Source organism: Nematolebias whitei, chromosome 19, assembly GCF_014905685.2.
Source record: "Nematolebias whitei isolate Nwh7 chromosome 19, NemWhi1, whole genome shotgun sequence".
NCBI classification, from domain to species: Eukaryota; Metazoa; Chordata; class Actinopteri; order Cyprinodontiformes; family Rivulidae; genus Nematolebias; species Nematolebias whitei.
Window position 1 is genome coordinate 36,401,475 of NC_056516.1, and position 17,767 is coordinate 36,419,241.

Consider the following 17,767-nt stretch of genomic DNA (forward strand, 5'->3'; position numbering starts at 1 on the left):
TGTCAGATTGGAGCAAAGTGTTGCTGAAGGTGTGCACAAGTGTGTGTTTGTGCATGTGTATGAATGCCCAGGTGCATGAGGTTGGAAGTCTGGGGGTGTAGAAAAGGCTTTTTTGCCACAGATGGATTGAAAGAACAGCCTCAACTAATGGATTATTTTCAGCCCAAGATTCAGTTTCAACATCCTGCCACTATTTTGATTCCTGAGAATCTTTTCAGACAGTTCTGAAGCTTTTACTTTACAAAGTATGTTCTCCGTGAGTGAGTGTGTGTGTGTGTGCGTTACGTAATGTTATCTATTTATGTGAAAGAGGCTGTGATGTTTCCTTGAAGCTTCATGTCTGTCTAGCTGACAACAGATTTCATCATTAGCTGCACAATTCTTTGTATTTGCTTGAACATTTATCTTTGTATTTTAGCTCCAATTAACCAACTAAGTTTTAAGAACATTTTTATTTTTAAGAAGGTTTAGAATTTAGAGCAATGAAAAGTAGAGATTTAACAGTTTATTTTTAATTATTATTTACTTTCTGAAATTTTGGTTTAGCAGCAACATCATGTTTTAAAATTCAGATGAAGAAATACACAATCAGCTTACCATAAAATGAAAAAGAACAAGAAATGGTAAGGCTAAAAAGAGTAATAAGGGGATATGCATCCAAAGTTATATACTTTATTTGTTCATTCAATCCAAATAACATTCAAAAACCTAATCAAAGAAATTGACATTTTCTGTGATAAACTTGTTTTTTTTTAATGAAAAGAAAGTAAATGTCTAATCAAAACTCTAAATAAAACCAATTCTCATTTAAATGTGTTTTAATAACTGTCAGCGCAGCAAAAATATGATGTTGATGAGATGAAACGAGTGTTTTGTTCATTTTAATCCAATAATTGTTCGTGAGCGTTGTCTATGGATGAGAAATGTCTTTTCCAGATGAAAACAAAAATTAAAACATCGTAAAGAGTCACCTTGAAAATGTGCCTTTGAAAATAAATAAATACATTTTAAGCATTTAAATTATTTTTTGATGCTGTTAACAATTTTGAAGTGTTCTCTATTTTTTGTATACTTAAATATTGAGCACATTAAAACACATTTGGAGCATTGCTCAGGTCAAACTGATTGATTCAAATAAGGTTAAGTTTGTTTGATTGTTTAAAAAGTAAAATCCAGAATTGTATTAAAGCTGTTCCAGAGACTGAATTTGAAGTAAGTGCACTAAGGAGGCTTCTGTGCAAACTGTGGTGTCAAATATTACAATTATTGATAACTTATCTACTGGAAGTGTCACAAGGCTGCTGTTTGAAATTATTTTTTTATAAATGTATTATTCACTGAGTCAAAGATGTGAAAGTATAAACGGACGTGTCTGCTGTCGTCTGCAGGTGTGGTGAGAGCTTCCAGCATCTTCCCCATCCTCAGTGCCATTTTGCTGCTGCTGGGCGGAGTCTGCGTCGCTTCCAGCAGCTTCAATAAGAGTAAAAGAAACATCATCCTTGGTGGAGGGATTCTCTTCGTAGCCGCAGGTAAAATGTAACATCCATACATCCATTATCTTCAACTGCTTCTTCCTTTTTGCGTCACGGGGAGTCACGGGTGAACATGTCCAGCAGTAACTGTGAAAGAGGTGGGGGACACCCTGGACGGTCCATCACAGGGACACATAAGGAGACAACCATTCTCTCTCACCTAGGGACAATTTAGAGTTACCAATCAACCTAACATGCGTGTTTTTAATCTGTGGGAGGAAATCCATATATGCACGGAGAGAACACGCAAACTCCACACAGAAAGGGCCGAGATTTGATCCGGCCACCTTCTCGCTGAGAGACAGCTCTACCAGCTGATCCACTGTGCCGCCCATAAATGTAACAGTATTACGAATTTTACTTGAGTATTTAGAAGAGAAGTTTGGATAAACATTTGATTCTGAATGTCAGGATTGAGTGGTACCATATACCAAATTATCTCAAATGTAACTAACAATATTATATTTAATATATTAAAACTTACTGTGCACAAATGTGTAAAAGTTATGCGTATTTTAGTTCTTGTGCAAGTCCAGAGTTCTCAACATGTAGAACAATTGTATTGCTCAGTAGTGACACCCGTTGTGTAGCAAAACAAAAAAATGAACTGAGCCCAGATCAGAAGGAATTAAAACATGTTGACATGTCAACATGTTTAAGCTGTTGTACTCGTGAGTGTATCCCTCACCAAAACGTGGCAAAACCACTGTGCAAAGTTTAAATACACAAACGCTTTAGTGTAATCAGGTACACCATCGAACGGTTTCTAATCCCTCCTCAGACCTGATCAGGTAATAGAAATTAAAAAAATGTGTGCCACGAATCTCTGATTTGTGAAATTGTTAAAATACATTAGAAGCCTTATTGTAAAATAATAATAAGAAACATGATAAGTCATTTGAAACAAATGATAAAATTGAATATTGGGATACAATTAAAAAAAAAGGCCTAACAGGCATAATTAAATTGATAGAACTCGGTGAAACCGGGTGTCACAATAGAAACATAAACCTGAAACAATTGTTGCTTTATTATTTCAATCTTAGATGATTTTTCTTCTTTAAACTTTCATCCTTGTTCATCTTTTGAGCTGAACTGAAGTGTTGCCATTCAAGGTATTCAGATTACTTTATACGTTAGTACTTATATCTTGTCCTTCAGCACGTTTCATGAAGTGTTTCATATCTCTCTAGGCCTCAGCAACATCATCGGGGTGATTGTCTACATCTCAGCAGCCCTCAGTGACATCTCCCCAAAGAAAGACGAGGATAAAAAATGGCACTACTCTTACGGCTGGTCGTTCTACTTTGGCGGTCTGTCCTTTATCCTGGCTGAGATGGTTGGAGTCCTTGCCGTTAACATCTACATCGAAAAGAACAAAGAGCTTCGCTGCCGCTCTCGCACTGACCTCTTCAAGAGCACCACGCACGCCATGCTGCGTCTGCCCAGCTACCGTTTCAGGCGGCGCTCCCGCTCCAGCTCCCGTTCCACCGACCCGCCTCGTTCGCAGGAGGCCTCTCCTGTTGGGACTTCCAAGACCTTTGCCCTGCCTCCGTCTGCCCCACCGTTCTCCGTGGCCACGCTGCCCAACCCACACCACAGCAGCAGTGGCGGGAGCGGAGGGGGTGGTGACATCTCCATGTACACCCTGTCAAGGGACTCCAAACTGGGGAGCCTTGGAGGAGGCGCCCCACCTCTGTACGGCACCGTGGACCGTGCCACACTTTACCAGCTGCACAACTACTTCCCAAAAGATTCCGGTGGCAGCGGAGGAGCAGGCGCAGTGATAAGCAGCGGTACGCTCCCATCTCACTCCAAGTCCAATTTGGCAGCGGCAGCAGCCCAGAATACGGCACCACTGAACACCTCCACATCTTCTGCTGCACCAGCCCAGTCAGCCCCGATCTCTACAACTACCATGGAGAGGGACAGGGGTAACGTTGGAACCCTCGACCGACTGACGGCCAAAAGGGACAGGGACAGCAACTCAGACACACTCAACAGGAAAACTACGCCAGTTTAAAACTGAACTGAACAGAGAAGGTTGAAATTAAAGAGAAAATATCTGGAGATCACAGGTAGGGTTTCAAATGTGTGGGTGGCATCTCAACAGTAAAGATTCTGTCAGTGAGCCTGGATTATTCAGCTCTCCTATGTACAACCAATATCATAAAGAGTTATAAACCCTTAATGCTTTAATCACACAGTAACTGCCTTAATAATACTTACAATACATTGTTCAGCGATGCAGTAAAAGTTCAAGTTTGGTCGACTTGCGATTGATCTGCTAATCTCTGACTCTGAAACCTTTTTCTAAATAAAATCTGGATTAAATCTGTTTTTAACACACAAAGTCTTACAGATCTAAACATGCTGTGCTGCAAATCATCAAATCCATCTCCAAGTAATTTCTGACACTTCAATGCTTCCCAAAATTACAAATAAAGAACTAATTTGGCGAGATGGAAGCTGGACTTGTGACACATTTCTTAAAGGGAACTAAATGTCACACATAATTACAGAGGAGCAAGCTGCTCAGCGACCAATTCAAGATCAAAATAGCTACTTAACCTCTGGTCCATAGAGTATCACCTCAGGCATATCTAACGTAATGACACACATGGGAACAGTTTGCCTCCGTTCATTATTCAGTGATAAAAATACATTCTGTGAGAAATGGGCATTCAGCACAGCTTTTGAGAGATAAGAGATGTGCATACCTTCATCTGTTGCATTGTGATGCAAATTTAAACACGTTACATCATCTGATGTGAAATTTCTGACAGTTTTTATTTAAATGTGTGAGCAAATTGATAGTACAGATATTCTGCCTTGGAGAAATGTTCAGAGTTTCAGGCAGCACGTCATTAGTTTTTATAGCCAACCCCATTAACAAACTGGAAATCCTGAAAAGTTGTAATATTTCATCCAGATAAGGGGTGAGTGTCGGCCTCGTGCGGTTAAGTTTATATATATTATCGTCTCTTGATAGCACAGTACTGCCAGGGGTGGACTGAATGTTCAGGGCTTTGTCTACAGTTGCTCCGGTCTGCTGTGAGATAAACAGATACAAAAAACAAAGCTCTTAGTTTACTGGTTCATCTATGTTCCAGTCGTCATCCATGGTTAATGGGATCTAGAGCATGACCAAACAAGTGACTGCAAAAGATTTTTACTCCTCTAGCTGCCCTCGAGTCAAAATAAACCACAAGGCCTCAGTCTTCACAATGAGTCATTTTGACTTGAGTGCAGCAAAAGGTTTAGGTGGATTGAGCTCAGTCTTAAACATAAAGTAAAAAGTTAATTCCCCTTAGAGCTTGGAGTAAAATATTAGTTTTCCTGCAAAGGCAGTCAAGGTGGTTTGGGCATTTGAATAGGACGCCTCATGGCCATATGACTTTGGAAGGTCCCTCTGGGAGTAGACTTGTGGGTAGAATCAGAACTGGCTGGATAAATTACTTGCAATGCTTTGAGATTATAGACCATATATCTAGATGTCCACTGAAGTTGAAACTAGAAGTGATTCAACATGCCCTGTCAGCTGCTTCCAGAACAAGATTTAAGTGCTGTCTCTTCCAAGAAAGCAAACGGTTCATTACCTTTGCTAAAAAAAAATAAAAAAACACTTGTTTTTTTTTTAAGTGTTGATTCACAAAGTTCCTACCTTGCTGCTATACGTTGAAACATATCTATTTTTAATACTTTTAGCTGTATTCACTCATTTGATGCTTAAAAGAGAGGTCAGTTGATGAAGTGATTGGATGCCAACGAGTGCCTCGCATCCATTGTGCACAGACTGGTTACAAAAATTCAACATTGCAGCCCATAAACCAGGTCCTGCTGGCTTCAGCTTCCAGCATTTGGTCCCATCATGTACAATGTATTGGGTTATTTAGATCTCCTATGTATCGTATGTACAATATTACATAAGCTTGATTTTCTCAGAGAGAGCTAAAAGAGGGTTGATAAGAAGAGCTTCCACATGACTTTGGAAAAGTATGTATGGATGGATGGATGGATGGATGGATGGATGGATGGATGGATGGATGGATGGATGGACAGACAAACATTTTCAGACTGTTGAATATATTTGACAGCATTTCTTTTCACTCTTGTCCTATCACCCAATGTATAAACATTGTATAATTAGGGTTTAATTTATTTTTTTAATGGGGAACAATCATAATTGGTTTTAGTAAAAGCAGAATAAAGTAATGGCAGTTCACAAATGGGCAGCTCCACATTTAGCACTCCGCTAACAAATTATGGTCATTATGTGTCATCGCGAAGCGTCCAAGTCAATTAAAGCACGTGTAACGAGGCGCCGTTGGGCACTTTGTGACATTTAATTGCCTAAAAATGATTTGGGTTTGTTTATGACTGCTTATGACGGTGACAAGAGACTGAAGGCTCAAAGGCAGAATCTGTTGAGCGCTCTGGCTAAGGGCTGAAAACGCAAGCGAGCGGGTGGGGGTTATATCAGTTTCCTGTCCGTGCGTGGAATTTTAGTCGACAGTTGAACAAAACCAATTTCTTCAGAATGAAACCTCAACATATGATCTGCACATCAGATTGTTGGAAATGTCTGAACACTGGACTGGACTGAAAAGCTGAAAGCACTTTGAGATACGAAACTGAACCAAACACTGGACGGTGGTGTGGAGAAAAGAGGTAAAGAGAAAACAACTCAAGCACCTGTTTTCTTTCCCCTCCACCTCTCTGTTAGTTCTAACAATATACTGTTTCACAAACTAGAATAATAAATGTATTATGAGCTATATTGTCAATCCATACTAAACTAAAGCACATAATGTCTGTAAATGGTCCACTTTGAGCTTCTCTTCATAATGAGTGATTGATTGTCACCTTTAGGTTATAGGAGACTGTAACTCCTTGGTTATTGGTATTCTGTTGCTGGTGTTCTATGATCGTAATGGTTATTGCAGGGTATTTATACGTTTGAAAATTAGCATTTTGTATCTTTCTTATATTTTTGTTTTCCTTTTCTCTTGATTAAAAGTACGTGGTGTCATGTGGAACGCATGTGCACAAAAAGTGACAGGTTGGTGTACAAATTTGTTTTTTTTATTACCTCCATTAATATGTTTGTATTTTTCTTTATTTGTGCAGAGACAGTTGTCTGGACACGCATGTTCTGTCAACCTGCTTTGCCCGTTTCCACAGACTTGAAGCTTTCCTGTTAAAAAAATTAATAAATTTTAAAAAATTGGAAAGTATTTGAGCCACTGCCCTCACACACTTTCAGCAGTGTGTTTTGCTCAAAGCCATTATAATATTTATATTCAGAAATCGTTACCATATTTTCCAGCGTATAAATCATCATTTTTTTGCATAGATTTGTCAGTCCTGCAACTTATACGCCAACGCGACTTTATATATATATATATATATATATATATATATATATATGCATTTATTATTTTATTTATTATTTTATTTCATATTCATAATGTAATTTTTGATGTGCTTTAAATTTCGAAGAACTGCAACAGCGAGTCCTCCTGTGCGCGCTCGCTTCGCTCCACTGGCACAGGTGGAGGAACGCTGGAGAGCGAGCGGCTCCGGCCACGATGGATGGATGGATGGATGGATGGATGGATGGTGCCATGCCACCCAGGAGAAATGAAGCTGCTTTGACCATGAAATAAACCCATCATAAATGTGACTTAAATATGTGTTTTCCTCTTCATGATGCGTTTTTTTTGACTGATGTGACTTATACGCCGGAAAATACGGTATATTTTATTATTCTTCCATCTAGATTGTGTCCTTCATTTTATAAACACAAATGGACAACAGCGCAACATTTTTTTTTACTCTGTTTTATCGTAATTGTACTCAAATGGATTTTGTTCTTGTCTGGTTGTAAGGTTTTATCAACGTTCCATGTATTTATATGTAATTTATCCTCAGTTTCGTCTGGTTTTCAGGTTTGTTTGTTTTTTATTTAGTTTATTTTTCTCACATATTTTACATTCCTCTCACCTTTCTTCCAAAATGATCTTATTTGCATTTCTCCCATAGGAAATGCAGATGTTTTACTTTTTGAACCTAACCAACGTAGCCTAATATTCAGTGTATTTTTTTAAATGTTTTAACTAGTGTATATCGGTAGGTGATAGAATTTATATTATTATATTTATTTTGGTGGTGATGTGTATAAGTATTCTTAATGTGAAAGTGTTTATGACTTCTTAAATCTGTATCTTGGGGCTAAAAAGACTACATGCCTGCCTGTGAATTATGGTCAGTAGCCTTAATGCTGGAAAAGTAAATTGCATGTGGTCCGTACTGGTGAAGTCAAAAGATTATCCTGGGAAACAATAAGTTTAACTAAACATAACCCGTCGCTCTCTTACCTATAGAAATGTGTGTACTGTTACAGGATCAATAATAGAACAATGGTGTGTTTTAAAGTTGCATTTTACCAAGTGTTTGCAAGAATTTTGTCAAGTTTGAAATGTTTTGTTCTTTTCGTTAAGAATAATATCGTAAAGTTACAGCCATTTTCAAACCAGCATGAACATTATGTTTCTTTCCCAGCACTTGGGCTACTGACACAAATTAATCCTGAATCTTTTTAGATGGAAACTCAGCAGATTGTTTTAAAGAAAGGACGATGATGGCAAAAGGGAAGCAATACAATATACTGATCAACTCTGGAAATACAAATTATATATATAGGGTGTGTATATATATATAAATAGAATATTTAAATATATAGATATATTCAATAAAGTTCTTTATGAAACACTGGATGTGTTGTGTGCATTTTGAAGGAAACACATTTAGTATTCTGCTTTAAAAAAATAAGTAATAATTAATTCTCCAAGCTTTGGAACCAGCTACATTAATGGTGGCGTAGCTGGTTAGTTGCATTGCAATGCTGTGAAATGGTCATCTAATTTTTTTTTGTACCTTTAGACATCTGGTCAACTTAAAGTGTATTTGTTATTATTGTATTTATTTATAAAGGCACTAAAGGACTAATGTTTGGAAACATAACTGAAACATAATGATTCATACATCAAAAAACATATGAATCAGAATAAGCTTTATTATCATTGTACCAAGATACAGTGGGATTATGTTCGTACACTTGTCCGAACGATGGGTGGAGTGCATGTTGCTGCTGCTACAAGAGAGAGCACAGCCTCCTGTCCTTTATCAGAATTGTTTTAGATAAAAAAGGGAAAAGGCCATGAGGATGGATAGTGGTATTATAAAAAGATCTCTTCACATCTTGTTCTATCAGGACACGATTTAAAACATCAAAAACTCTATCAACAAGCACATTTATAGACACATTACATATGCATTTGATGACAAGACGGTGAGATTTGTCCATGATGCCCTTCCAGATAGGCCATAGTCCTGATAAGATGTTGGTCAGCCGGCAGTTCTGATAAACCTTCACAGAAGTTCTCAGGAGGATGATAGATGAAGATTTTCCTTAGTTACCCATGTCCCAGAAGAAATTTGATAGGCGGCCTGATTTTGAGGCCAAACAGTGTAGTCAGATTCAGATAAAGCAAAATTGTTGATTTCTTCAGGCAGAATTTTTTTTCTTGTCATCCTTCAGTTCTGCTGGTACTAAAATGGCCATATTTGTGGGCATCCCCCTGATCCATGCTATGAGCCTCCTTCAAGGTTGTCTCCAATATGTTGGCGAGTCCTAGAAGCCGCAGGTGACCTGCGATTCTCACAAATCGCTTCCATCTCATGGTTTAGCTTGTAAATTAGCTAACTTTGAGTACTCGTAGCACGAACCAAACCTTCAAAACAGGCAGCCTGACGAGGACCAAATTAGCTGCAACTGTCTTCTTTGTATGTTGACAGGTATATATATATATATATATGTATCCTCCTGAGACAAAACGGAAAGACACACCAGCTCCTACATCCATTATGTATCCTGCAGTGTGAATCTCAGTGGGACATGAGGGCTCTCCAGGACCATGTCACATTGTTGAAAAGATTTTGTTGTTTTTGTTGTAAGTCCAGCTCACCAGATCCATAATAGTATTTTTCATTTGGAAAATGTGTAACAGGACCTCCGAGACACAGAAAATCACAAAAAAAGCTGGAAGAAGAGGAGAACAGGGGAGGGAGAGAAAAGGCATACACCTTGTGCGAGAGCAAGTGCAGAACAAAAAAAAACACATGCAAGACACATGCAAACCTCTCTGAATAATTTTGTAAAATAGCACGAACCATCTAGTGTCCTCTATTATGAGTTTACTGGAGTTTGCCACCTGGGAAGATGTTCTTCTCATTTTATTTTCCTTATATCATTCAGTCTGAAGCTTGCTGCTGTGGTGTCTCTCCTGTATTGAGCCTTTCGTGGAAAGAGTTCATGGCTGCAGTCACTGATAACAGCTTCAGGCACAATGGCTGACATCAGTGTTCAAGAAGAAGGAGGTGGGGGTGGGAGTCCTGTCACTCAAGATTACACCTCTGCTCACTCGGTTTCCCATACTCCCTCCCTCATTGAAGAAAAGATACTGAAATGGGATGTTGGGACTTTTTAAGCATCAGTAATCTCCACCCAAATACACACCAAATGACAAATGCATTTACCCTTAATGTTGTAGTATGAAATGGTAGTGATAAGGCACACAAATATTTAGAATTTTATATAAAATGTAGCAATCAGCATTACATACCTGGTAGAAGGAAGAACAGTGACAAATGGACTAATTTTTATACATCTGTCAAAAGGCAGACATATTATTATATAATCTCAAACTAGCCATAAGCTTATCTAAGAAGGTTGAGTCAGGTTCTCTGGATGGATTCTCCTTTATGGAAATATTTGTCTTTTATCCAAAATACTTCTTCAGTCTGAAGGGCTGCAACCAACAGTCTTATAAGCAGCACCTTCTCATAGTGGATCAAACAGTTTGCTGGTTACAGACAAAACTAGTTGTTCACATGTAAAAGGAGGACCATCAGCCTAACAAGTGAAAGTTAGTGCCCTGATGACTGTTTGCTATTTACATAGGACTGAGTGATGCTTGCAAAAACAGCCCTGTCATCAGGTCCAGCAGTCCTGGGTCCAGCGGTCCTGACTCAACCTTCGATTTATCTACCTGGATTATTAAGCATGCATCGCGACAGCTGTAAATTTACCATACTACTTTAAGCACTTAAAAACAGCAATAAGGCCAGCCAAAGTGTTGTAAAACAAAACAAGCAAAGGACACAGGATAAAATGCATAGATCCGAACAGGTCAAGATAAGAACCAAATAACTAACATTATAGAATACGAAGTTAAAATCTGCACAGTGTCAAAAGCCAGGGAATAAAAGTGAGGTTTCAAACAAGACTTAAAAACAGTGAGAGAGGGAGCCTGCCTGACGTGCAGTGGTAACTCAATCCACAGTTTTGGGCCTGCAACAGTGAACCATGTCTCCTCTGAGCTTAAAACGAGTGCCTGGACCCAGTAAAAGCATCTGGTCTGCTGACCTCAGAGAGCGCTGTGGGACATATGGCTGCAGCAGATCAGTGAGATGGGAGGGGGGCGGAGCTGTTCACAGATTTAAAAGCATACAGAAGGATTTTAAAATGAATTTGAAAGTAAACTGGGAGCCAGTGAAGCGAGGCTAGAACTGGAGTTATCTGCTCTCTTTTGTCTGTACCAGTTAAAAATCGGGCTGCAACTTGTCTAGGCCATAACTTGTGATCTACTCATGATAATTTGATGAAACTTCATACACACAGGCATCATCACTAAGAGTGTCACATATACTTTTCATATCCCCAGCTCCAAGGTCAAGGTCACACATAAAGGTCAACATTAAAACAAGGTCTTGGCATGTCCAGGTCATTGCTATAGATTACTGTATAACAGTTTAAAGGTGGGCGAAAAATGTGCCGTACACTGTACATTAGTTTTATTATGAACTTTGCTTATTTCAGACTAACAATCAGTAACTTTATTTTATTTTATTTACATTGCCTTGAACTTGATTTAAGACCTCTACAACTCAAAAAGCTCAACTAAAGCTGCTGAAGCCTTTTTGTTGTTTTTGTTAGACTGTGTCAGAGGTCCCAAAGTGTAACTTCAAACCATTAGGTGCAATCGACAGCTGTTGTGTTGTTAAAGAAGCCGTGCTCTGCAGCTTGCTGGTTCTTGCTTAGCAAGTTAGCAGGGTCTGGTCATCCTTAAGGAACAGGGGCTGGGGTGTTAAAACTGACGTGCTTTGGGGAGGTGGGAGTAGAGAAGGACTTGCAGGAGACTGCTGACTCAAAAAAAAAGAAGCTTTCACAGCTTGGGACACGAGTTTATGACATCTCATTTTAAACTGAGGTGGATAATTTGACCCTTTGTGGGGCAGTAAAGTTGATCTGCTCTGCTGAAAAATATGATGTCAGCGGTTCAACTTAAAGTAAGTTGAGACAGCTTCCATACTTTGAGGATCGTATGCATCCTCATATAAGGCGCTCTAGGGCAGATGAATGGTATGCAAATAAAAAGAAGTGCAAAGCATGTGTCTCAGTAAGGGAATTTGAGTATGTTTGTATGCACAGCTTGTTTCCAGGTTTGTGTTTCTCTTGCTACGTCAGTCCTATTGGCTACGGTCTATATTTAGCCAGGAGATCTCAGCCAAACGGTGTGGGAGGCTTTGAGAGACGTGAGCCTGGAAGGAGGTCAACATGGTGACAACGATGAACTGGAAGGAAGGGGATAAAAATCTGTCAATAATGAAGTAGTTTAAATCGGAAATCTGAGGACCCTAATCTCAACATCAAAATACATTTTATGTCTTTGACGGTAAACATAAATCCAGTAACAGCCTCAGAGGTCTGATGATGTAAACTAGTAAATAAAAAGGGCCGTGCACGTCCTGCAGGCATCATAAATATGAATGGCATCATATTACAGCACGTAACGTGCAACTTAAATATGTTTGGTCAAATTTAGCTGGAGACCTTTTGTTATATGTCACCACTACCCCTCCTCTCTTATTTCCTGCTGCTGCTCGAAGTTTAGAGAAGTCAAATTTAACCGTTTGCTATAAACCAATTCTTGAAAATTTTGTGTTAAAATGGGTGTTGGTTTAAAAATTACTCGAAGACAGGACATTAGAGTAGAAAGGTTAAAGCAGTAATGCATTTTTAGGAACCACAAGGGTGCTCAGATGTAGAAACTTAAAACCAGAATGTTATTAATCAAACTACACAGGAACATCATGGGAGGAGGAACACCATAACTAGGGAAACAAGAAAAATCCTGCTTAAAACTGAAATTATATTTTTTGGACTATAAGGCACACTTAAAATCCTTTGCGTCTCAAAAATCAACAGTGAGCATTATAATCTGGTGTGCCTTATAGTCCAAAAACACAGTAATAAAAAGTGAGGAGTTAATCCGGCATTCAAGATGGGTCCAGTAATGGGCAAACAAGAACCTGGTGTGCAGGGAAACAAAGCGGTGAAACAGCAACACAGAAATGAAATCTTCTAACCTACAAAGTTCTCAACAACCTAGCTCCATCTTATATTACAGATCTTATTGTTCCATATTTTCCTAACAGTGCACTTCACTCAGACTGCAGGTTTACTTGCAGTTCCTAGAGTTTCCAAAAGCAGAATGAGAGGAAGATCTTTCAGTTATCAGGCTCCTGTCTTGTGGAACCAACTTCCAGTTTCTGTCTGTGAGGCTGACACATTGTCCAGTTTTAAGACTGGGATTAAAACTCTCCTTTTTGATAAATCCTATAGTTAGAGTCAGCTTGGGTTTCCTCAGCTATCCCTTAGTTATGCTGCTATAGGTTTAGACTGCTGGAGGACAAACTGAACACGTTTTCACTATACTACTGTCTTTACTTACTCTGCTCAACCTGTTTATTATTTGTAATTATTTGTTCTATCCTTGACGTGTTTTTTGTCTTTCAGGTACACCTGGACCTACACCTGCACCTACACCTGGACCTACACCTGCACCTACACCTGGACCTACACCTGGTCCTACACCTGCACCTACACCTGGTCCTACACCTGGACCTACACCTGGTCCTACACCTGCACCTACACCTGGTCCTACACCTGGACCTACACCTGCACCTACACCTGGACCTACACCTACAACTGGACCTACACCTGCACCTACACCTGGACCTACACCTGCACCTACACCTGGATCTACACCTGCACCTACACCTGGATCTACACCTGCACCTACACCTGGACCTACACCTGGACCTACACCTGCACCTACACCTGGACCTACACCTGGACCTACACCTGGACCTGCCATTCTGTGTTCGTTTGTCTCTCCTTCCTGTCCTCTCAAACCAGCCGATCAAAGCAGATGGCCGCTTGTCCTGAGCCTGGTTCTGTTGGAGGTTTCTTCCTTTTTGAAAGGGAGTTTTTCCTTTCCACTGTCTCCTTTGTGCTTGCTCAGGATGGGAGACTGTGACGAAGTGAAGCTTCAACGAGTCTGCTGGCCTCCTTAGATACAGAACTTTACTAATTGGCTTTTATATGTATGAATGTTCTTTTAAAGTGCTCTGAGACAACTTTGTTGTGATTTGGCGCTATATAAATAAACAGAATTGAATTGAATTGAAATAAAACACCTAAATGAATCACAAAGCAGAATTTTCAAAATGCAAGTTTATATGATGGTAAAATTATAATACAGTGCATTAACTAAAATTCATAGATTTTAACCGAAATGTTTTAAATGATTAAGCACCAGCTGTTATTAGCAGCTAGAAATATCAGTTCTTTATTGAAAATCTACAGTCTATCCTCTGTACAATGTGAAAAAAAAAAATCAAACAAAACTGCAACATGACGAGCGATAACACAGCGCATGTGAAAGTATGAAATGTTCCCTATCTAACACAGTCGATTGTATCTGGAGGTGGAATAAAAGCAGCGCCCGAAGAGGCTGAGAGAAGAGCAGAATGTGTCGAGAGAGCAGAAAACGAGAGAAATGGAACTTGAGAGAGGACAACATTAAATATTCATTCCATGTTTAATATTAAAGTGAACTCGTTCAAACTCAACTAATTCAGTTCTAAAATAATTTTGGAGGAACTTATGCAGCCCACGTTCAGATAAGAAGGATTTTCTCATTGTTTGTAGTAGAATTGCAGAGGAAAAAAGCCATAATACACCCAATATATGTATATTCACACAGGTATTTTAAATATTGTGTATTTAATCAATGTTAGGATCTCATAACAGAACCGGAATATTCATAAGTTGTGTGTGACCCATTGTGGGCAGACAGATAGAAATCAACATTTTATTAAAATCTTTTGAAAAGTAGAAATATAAAAGCACAAAAAGACAAAAACTAAATAATTCCAAAGCGAATAAATAAACACTAAAACAACAATTGGCAAAACGCAAGTGAACAAAATATAGTGATGGTACTAACCAAGGGTTAACAGCAACAAAATAAAATGATAATCACAAAACAGAACATGAGAACAGGGAGAAAACTGAACACGACTTAAGAAAAACTGTACAAAACATTTAAACCAAGAAACACGGCACAAAACCTGAAGGAAATTCAAAACTTGTACAAATAAAACACCGATTGTATTAACACAAACACAACACTGACCAGTGTAGTTCACTTAAATTTATTATTCTTATTATTAGTTTCTTGCCAAAGTCCAAAACATCATTACCATGCTATCCTTTATAATTTATATTCTGTACATAGGTGATGAGTTTATAAAAGTGTTTAAACTTTCTACTAGCTTTAAAAATGTACAGAAGCACTGGATAGTTTTGTTTTTGTGCTATTTGCCATTTTCTTTTAAAACGTTCTTGAGCAGAATTTGAAATGTTGAAAAAAACAGTTTCTTGTGTAGAAATCATCTCCAGCTTTTCTTTGTCCACATCAAATTTTAATCACATCATTAAAAAAAAACTCATATCAGTACCACCCCGGGCAACGTCTCAAAATAATTAAATTTTAATTAATTTCATCAACAAAATATATTTATATACAAAATAAAAAGGCACCCTGCAGAGGTGAAAGAATAATTTAAAAAAAATATTCCCTAACTGAAGCTCCAAAAACGGCAGGATACTACTTTGTACACTGTTCTTTGTAATAAGTGAAATTTAGTTTTTGCTCACTTTGTGATTACTTTGGGGTTTTATTTTAATTTGCCGTATTTTACGCCGTACACGTCGCACCGCACTATAAGTCGCATCAATCCAAATGTCTAATAAAGTGGAAAAATCCATAAACTTGTCGCTTCGCCGTATACATCGTATCTATTATGCGTCACCGCTGACGATGTGCCTCAGTTTAACTTTTCCTTAATAAATGCACTTTGACGGTCAATTCAGCTGCATTTCACAAGCCGATACGTGGAAACATGAACGTGCAGAGGGCGACTCACTGTGCATTTCATCGAAATTTAACAAGATATTCACCTAAAACAATTATTTGTTTGCTCACCGTTATAGCAAAGATGTGTTTCAGTTGAACTTTTACTTAATAAATGCACTTTAATGGTTAAATTAGCTGCATTTCGCCGGGGCGGTGCAGCGAAATGAAGCTGATTTGACGGTTGCTCGAGGTGAGCTGGACAACGGTGACAATTTATGGTAAGCCAAGTGTGTCATTAAAAGCCACGTTTACCTATTACATGACACAACGGCATGCCACACTACTTGAGTGCCATCTAGTGGCTGAAAATGGTAGTGTTCAATATTTTTAGTCAGAATGAATGAAAACGGTCATATCTCAGCCAATAATTGATTTAAAAATATGGGAAAAAAATCCATAAATACGTCGCTTCAGCGTATAAGTGCAAAAAGAACGTGATTTACAGGCAAAAAAAAATGATAATTTAATTATTTTTATTGACTAGGTAATTCAAGACTGAAGACATAGAAACAAGAGAACACCACGTAAAAATATACACTTAAGCATTTTACTTTTGACGGTAGCCAAATAACAATATTTAATCAAGGCTTTAAAGAAATGATAAAACAAATATTTAAAACACTGTAAAATTGACCTTTCTTTACCATTTAAAGCAACTTTTGTGCCAAGTGTTATACGATAACTTGTTATAGGTTGAAAAAGGTCAAATTTTAAATTATACCATTCTGCAGAGTCTTAAAGATTGTTAAAACCAGAACTAACAGAACACCGTCTCTAGACCCTGCAGAATATTTAGTAAGACAATAATGTTTGTGTTTCCCACACATGTGAGCATCAAGATCACTTAAATAAATAAATATCAGATAAATAGTGTTAAATTAATATTTTTATAGACGAATGTTCAGTGCCCTGAGATGACTTCTGTTGTGACTTGGTGTTATATAAATGAACTGAATTGAACTGAATTGTACTCCATCAAAAAATTGAAGTTTGAACTATTGCAGTTGACTTTAATGTAACAGAAAATGATAAATCATTGATACATTAAAAACGTTCAGCTATAATTAATCTGCAATCGATGACAGAGCAAAACAAAAAAAAACTAAATATTTTATGTTGCATTTGAAATTAGGTTAAAAAATGTATTAATTATAACTCTGCATAACGTTATGTGATAAAGTAAACAAAAAAACGTGAAAACTAATTGTTTCTTGTGTATTTTACAAAGAAACACTAATCTGCAATGGATAGAAATGTTGGTGCCCTTAAATAGACTATTATTCCTTTAATTTTAGACATGTTTGAGTTTTTCCGCCATAAAGCAAGTGAATTTAGTTTTTTTTTTTTTTGCCATTTTAAAAGGAACAAAAAAAACATTGATCCCAAGTGTGGCACTGAACATGGAGCACAGAAAACTCTGGAGGAGCTCAGAAACAATACAGCTGTCATCTTAAAAGTAATTTCTACACAACCAAATTCAGGTAACTTCATGTTCGTGTTACCACAGTTGCCAATGTTTTATTTGTTGTTTTGTTCTAAATAAAAGGTTTATGGTATTAAAACCATGCTCCCAGATAATGGACGCAAGAAGAAATGCAACTCCAGGTTGATCCAAATGTTAATGCAGGGGAAAAGGAGCCAAGGAAACCCTCTAAAACCATTCAAGCTCAACTCCAACTTCCTGATGGAGTCTCATCATATTGAACTATAATGGGTTCCATGGAAGAGGCCCAGGGGGACTCCACTGTCAGCAGAAAAACACAAATGAACCAGACAGGAACTCGTTATAGTGCATTTTGACAAGAACAGAAGATTCTGGAGTTTTCTGACCAGTCACATCAGTTG

The 17,767-nt window shown here is 38.1% G+C and overlaps 1 protein-coding gene across 1 annotated transcript in view; it reads left to right on the top strand.

Annotated features, from left to right (window-relative positions):
• LOC119425521 (voltage-dependent calcium channel gamma-8 subunit) overlaps positions 1-3,986 on the top strand; it is an 11,830-nt gene extending 7,844 nt beyond the window's left edge. Inside the window, exons 2-3 of the mRNA XM_037693050.1 lie at positions 1,389-1,529; positions 2,726-3,986. Of these exons, the coding sequence (XP_037548978.1) occupies positions 1,389-1,529; positions 2,726-3,555 (971 nt within the window). The 3' untranslated portion in view covers positions 3,556-3,986. The remainder of the gene's footprint in view (positions 1-1,388; positions 1,530-2,725) is intronic.
• Positions 3,987-17,767: the final 13,781 nt, after the last annotated feature.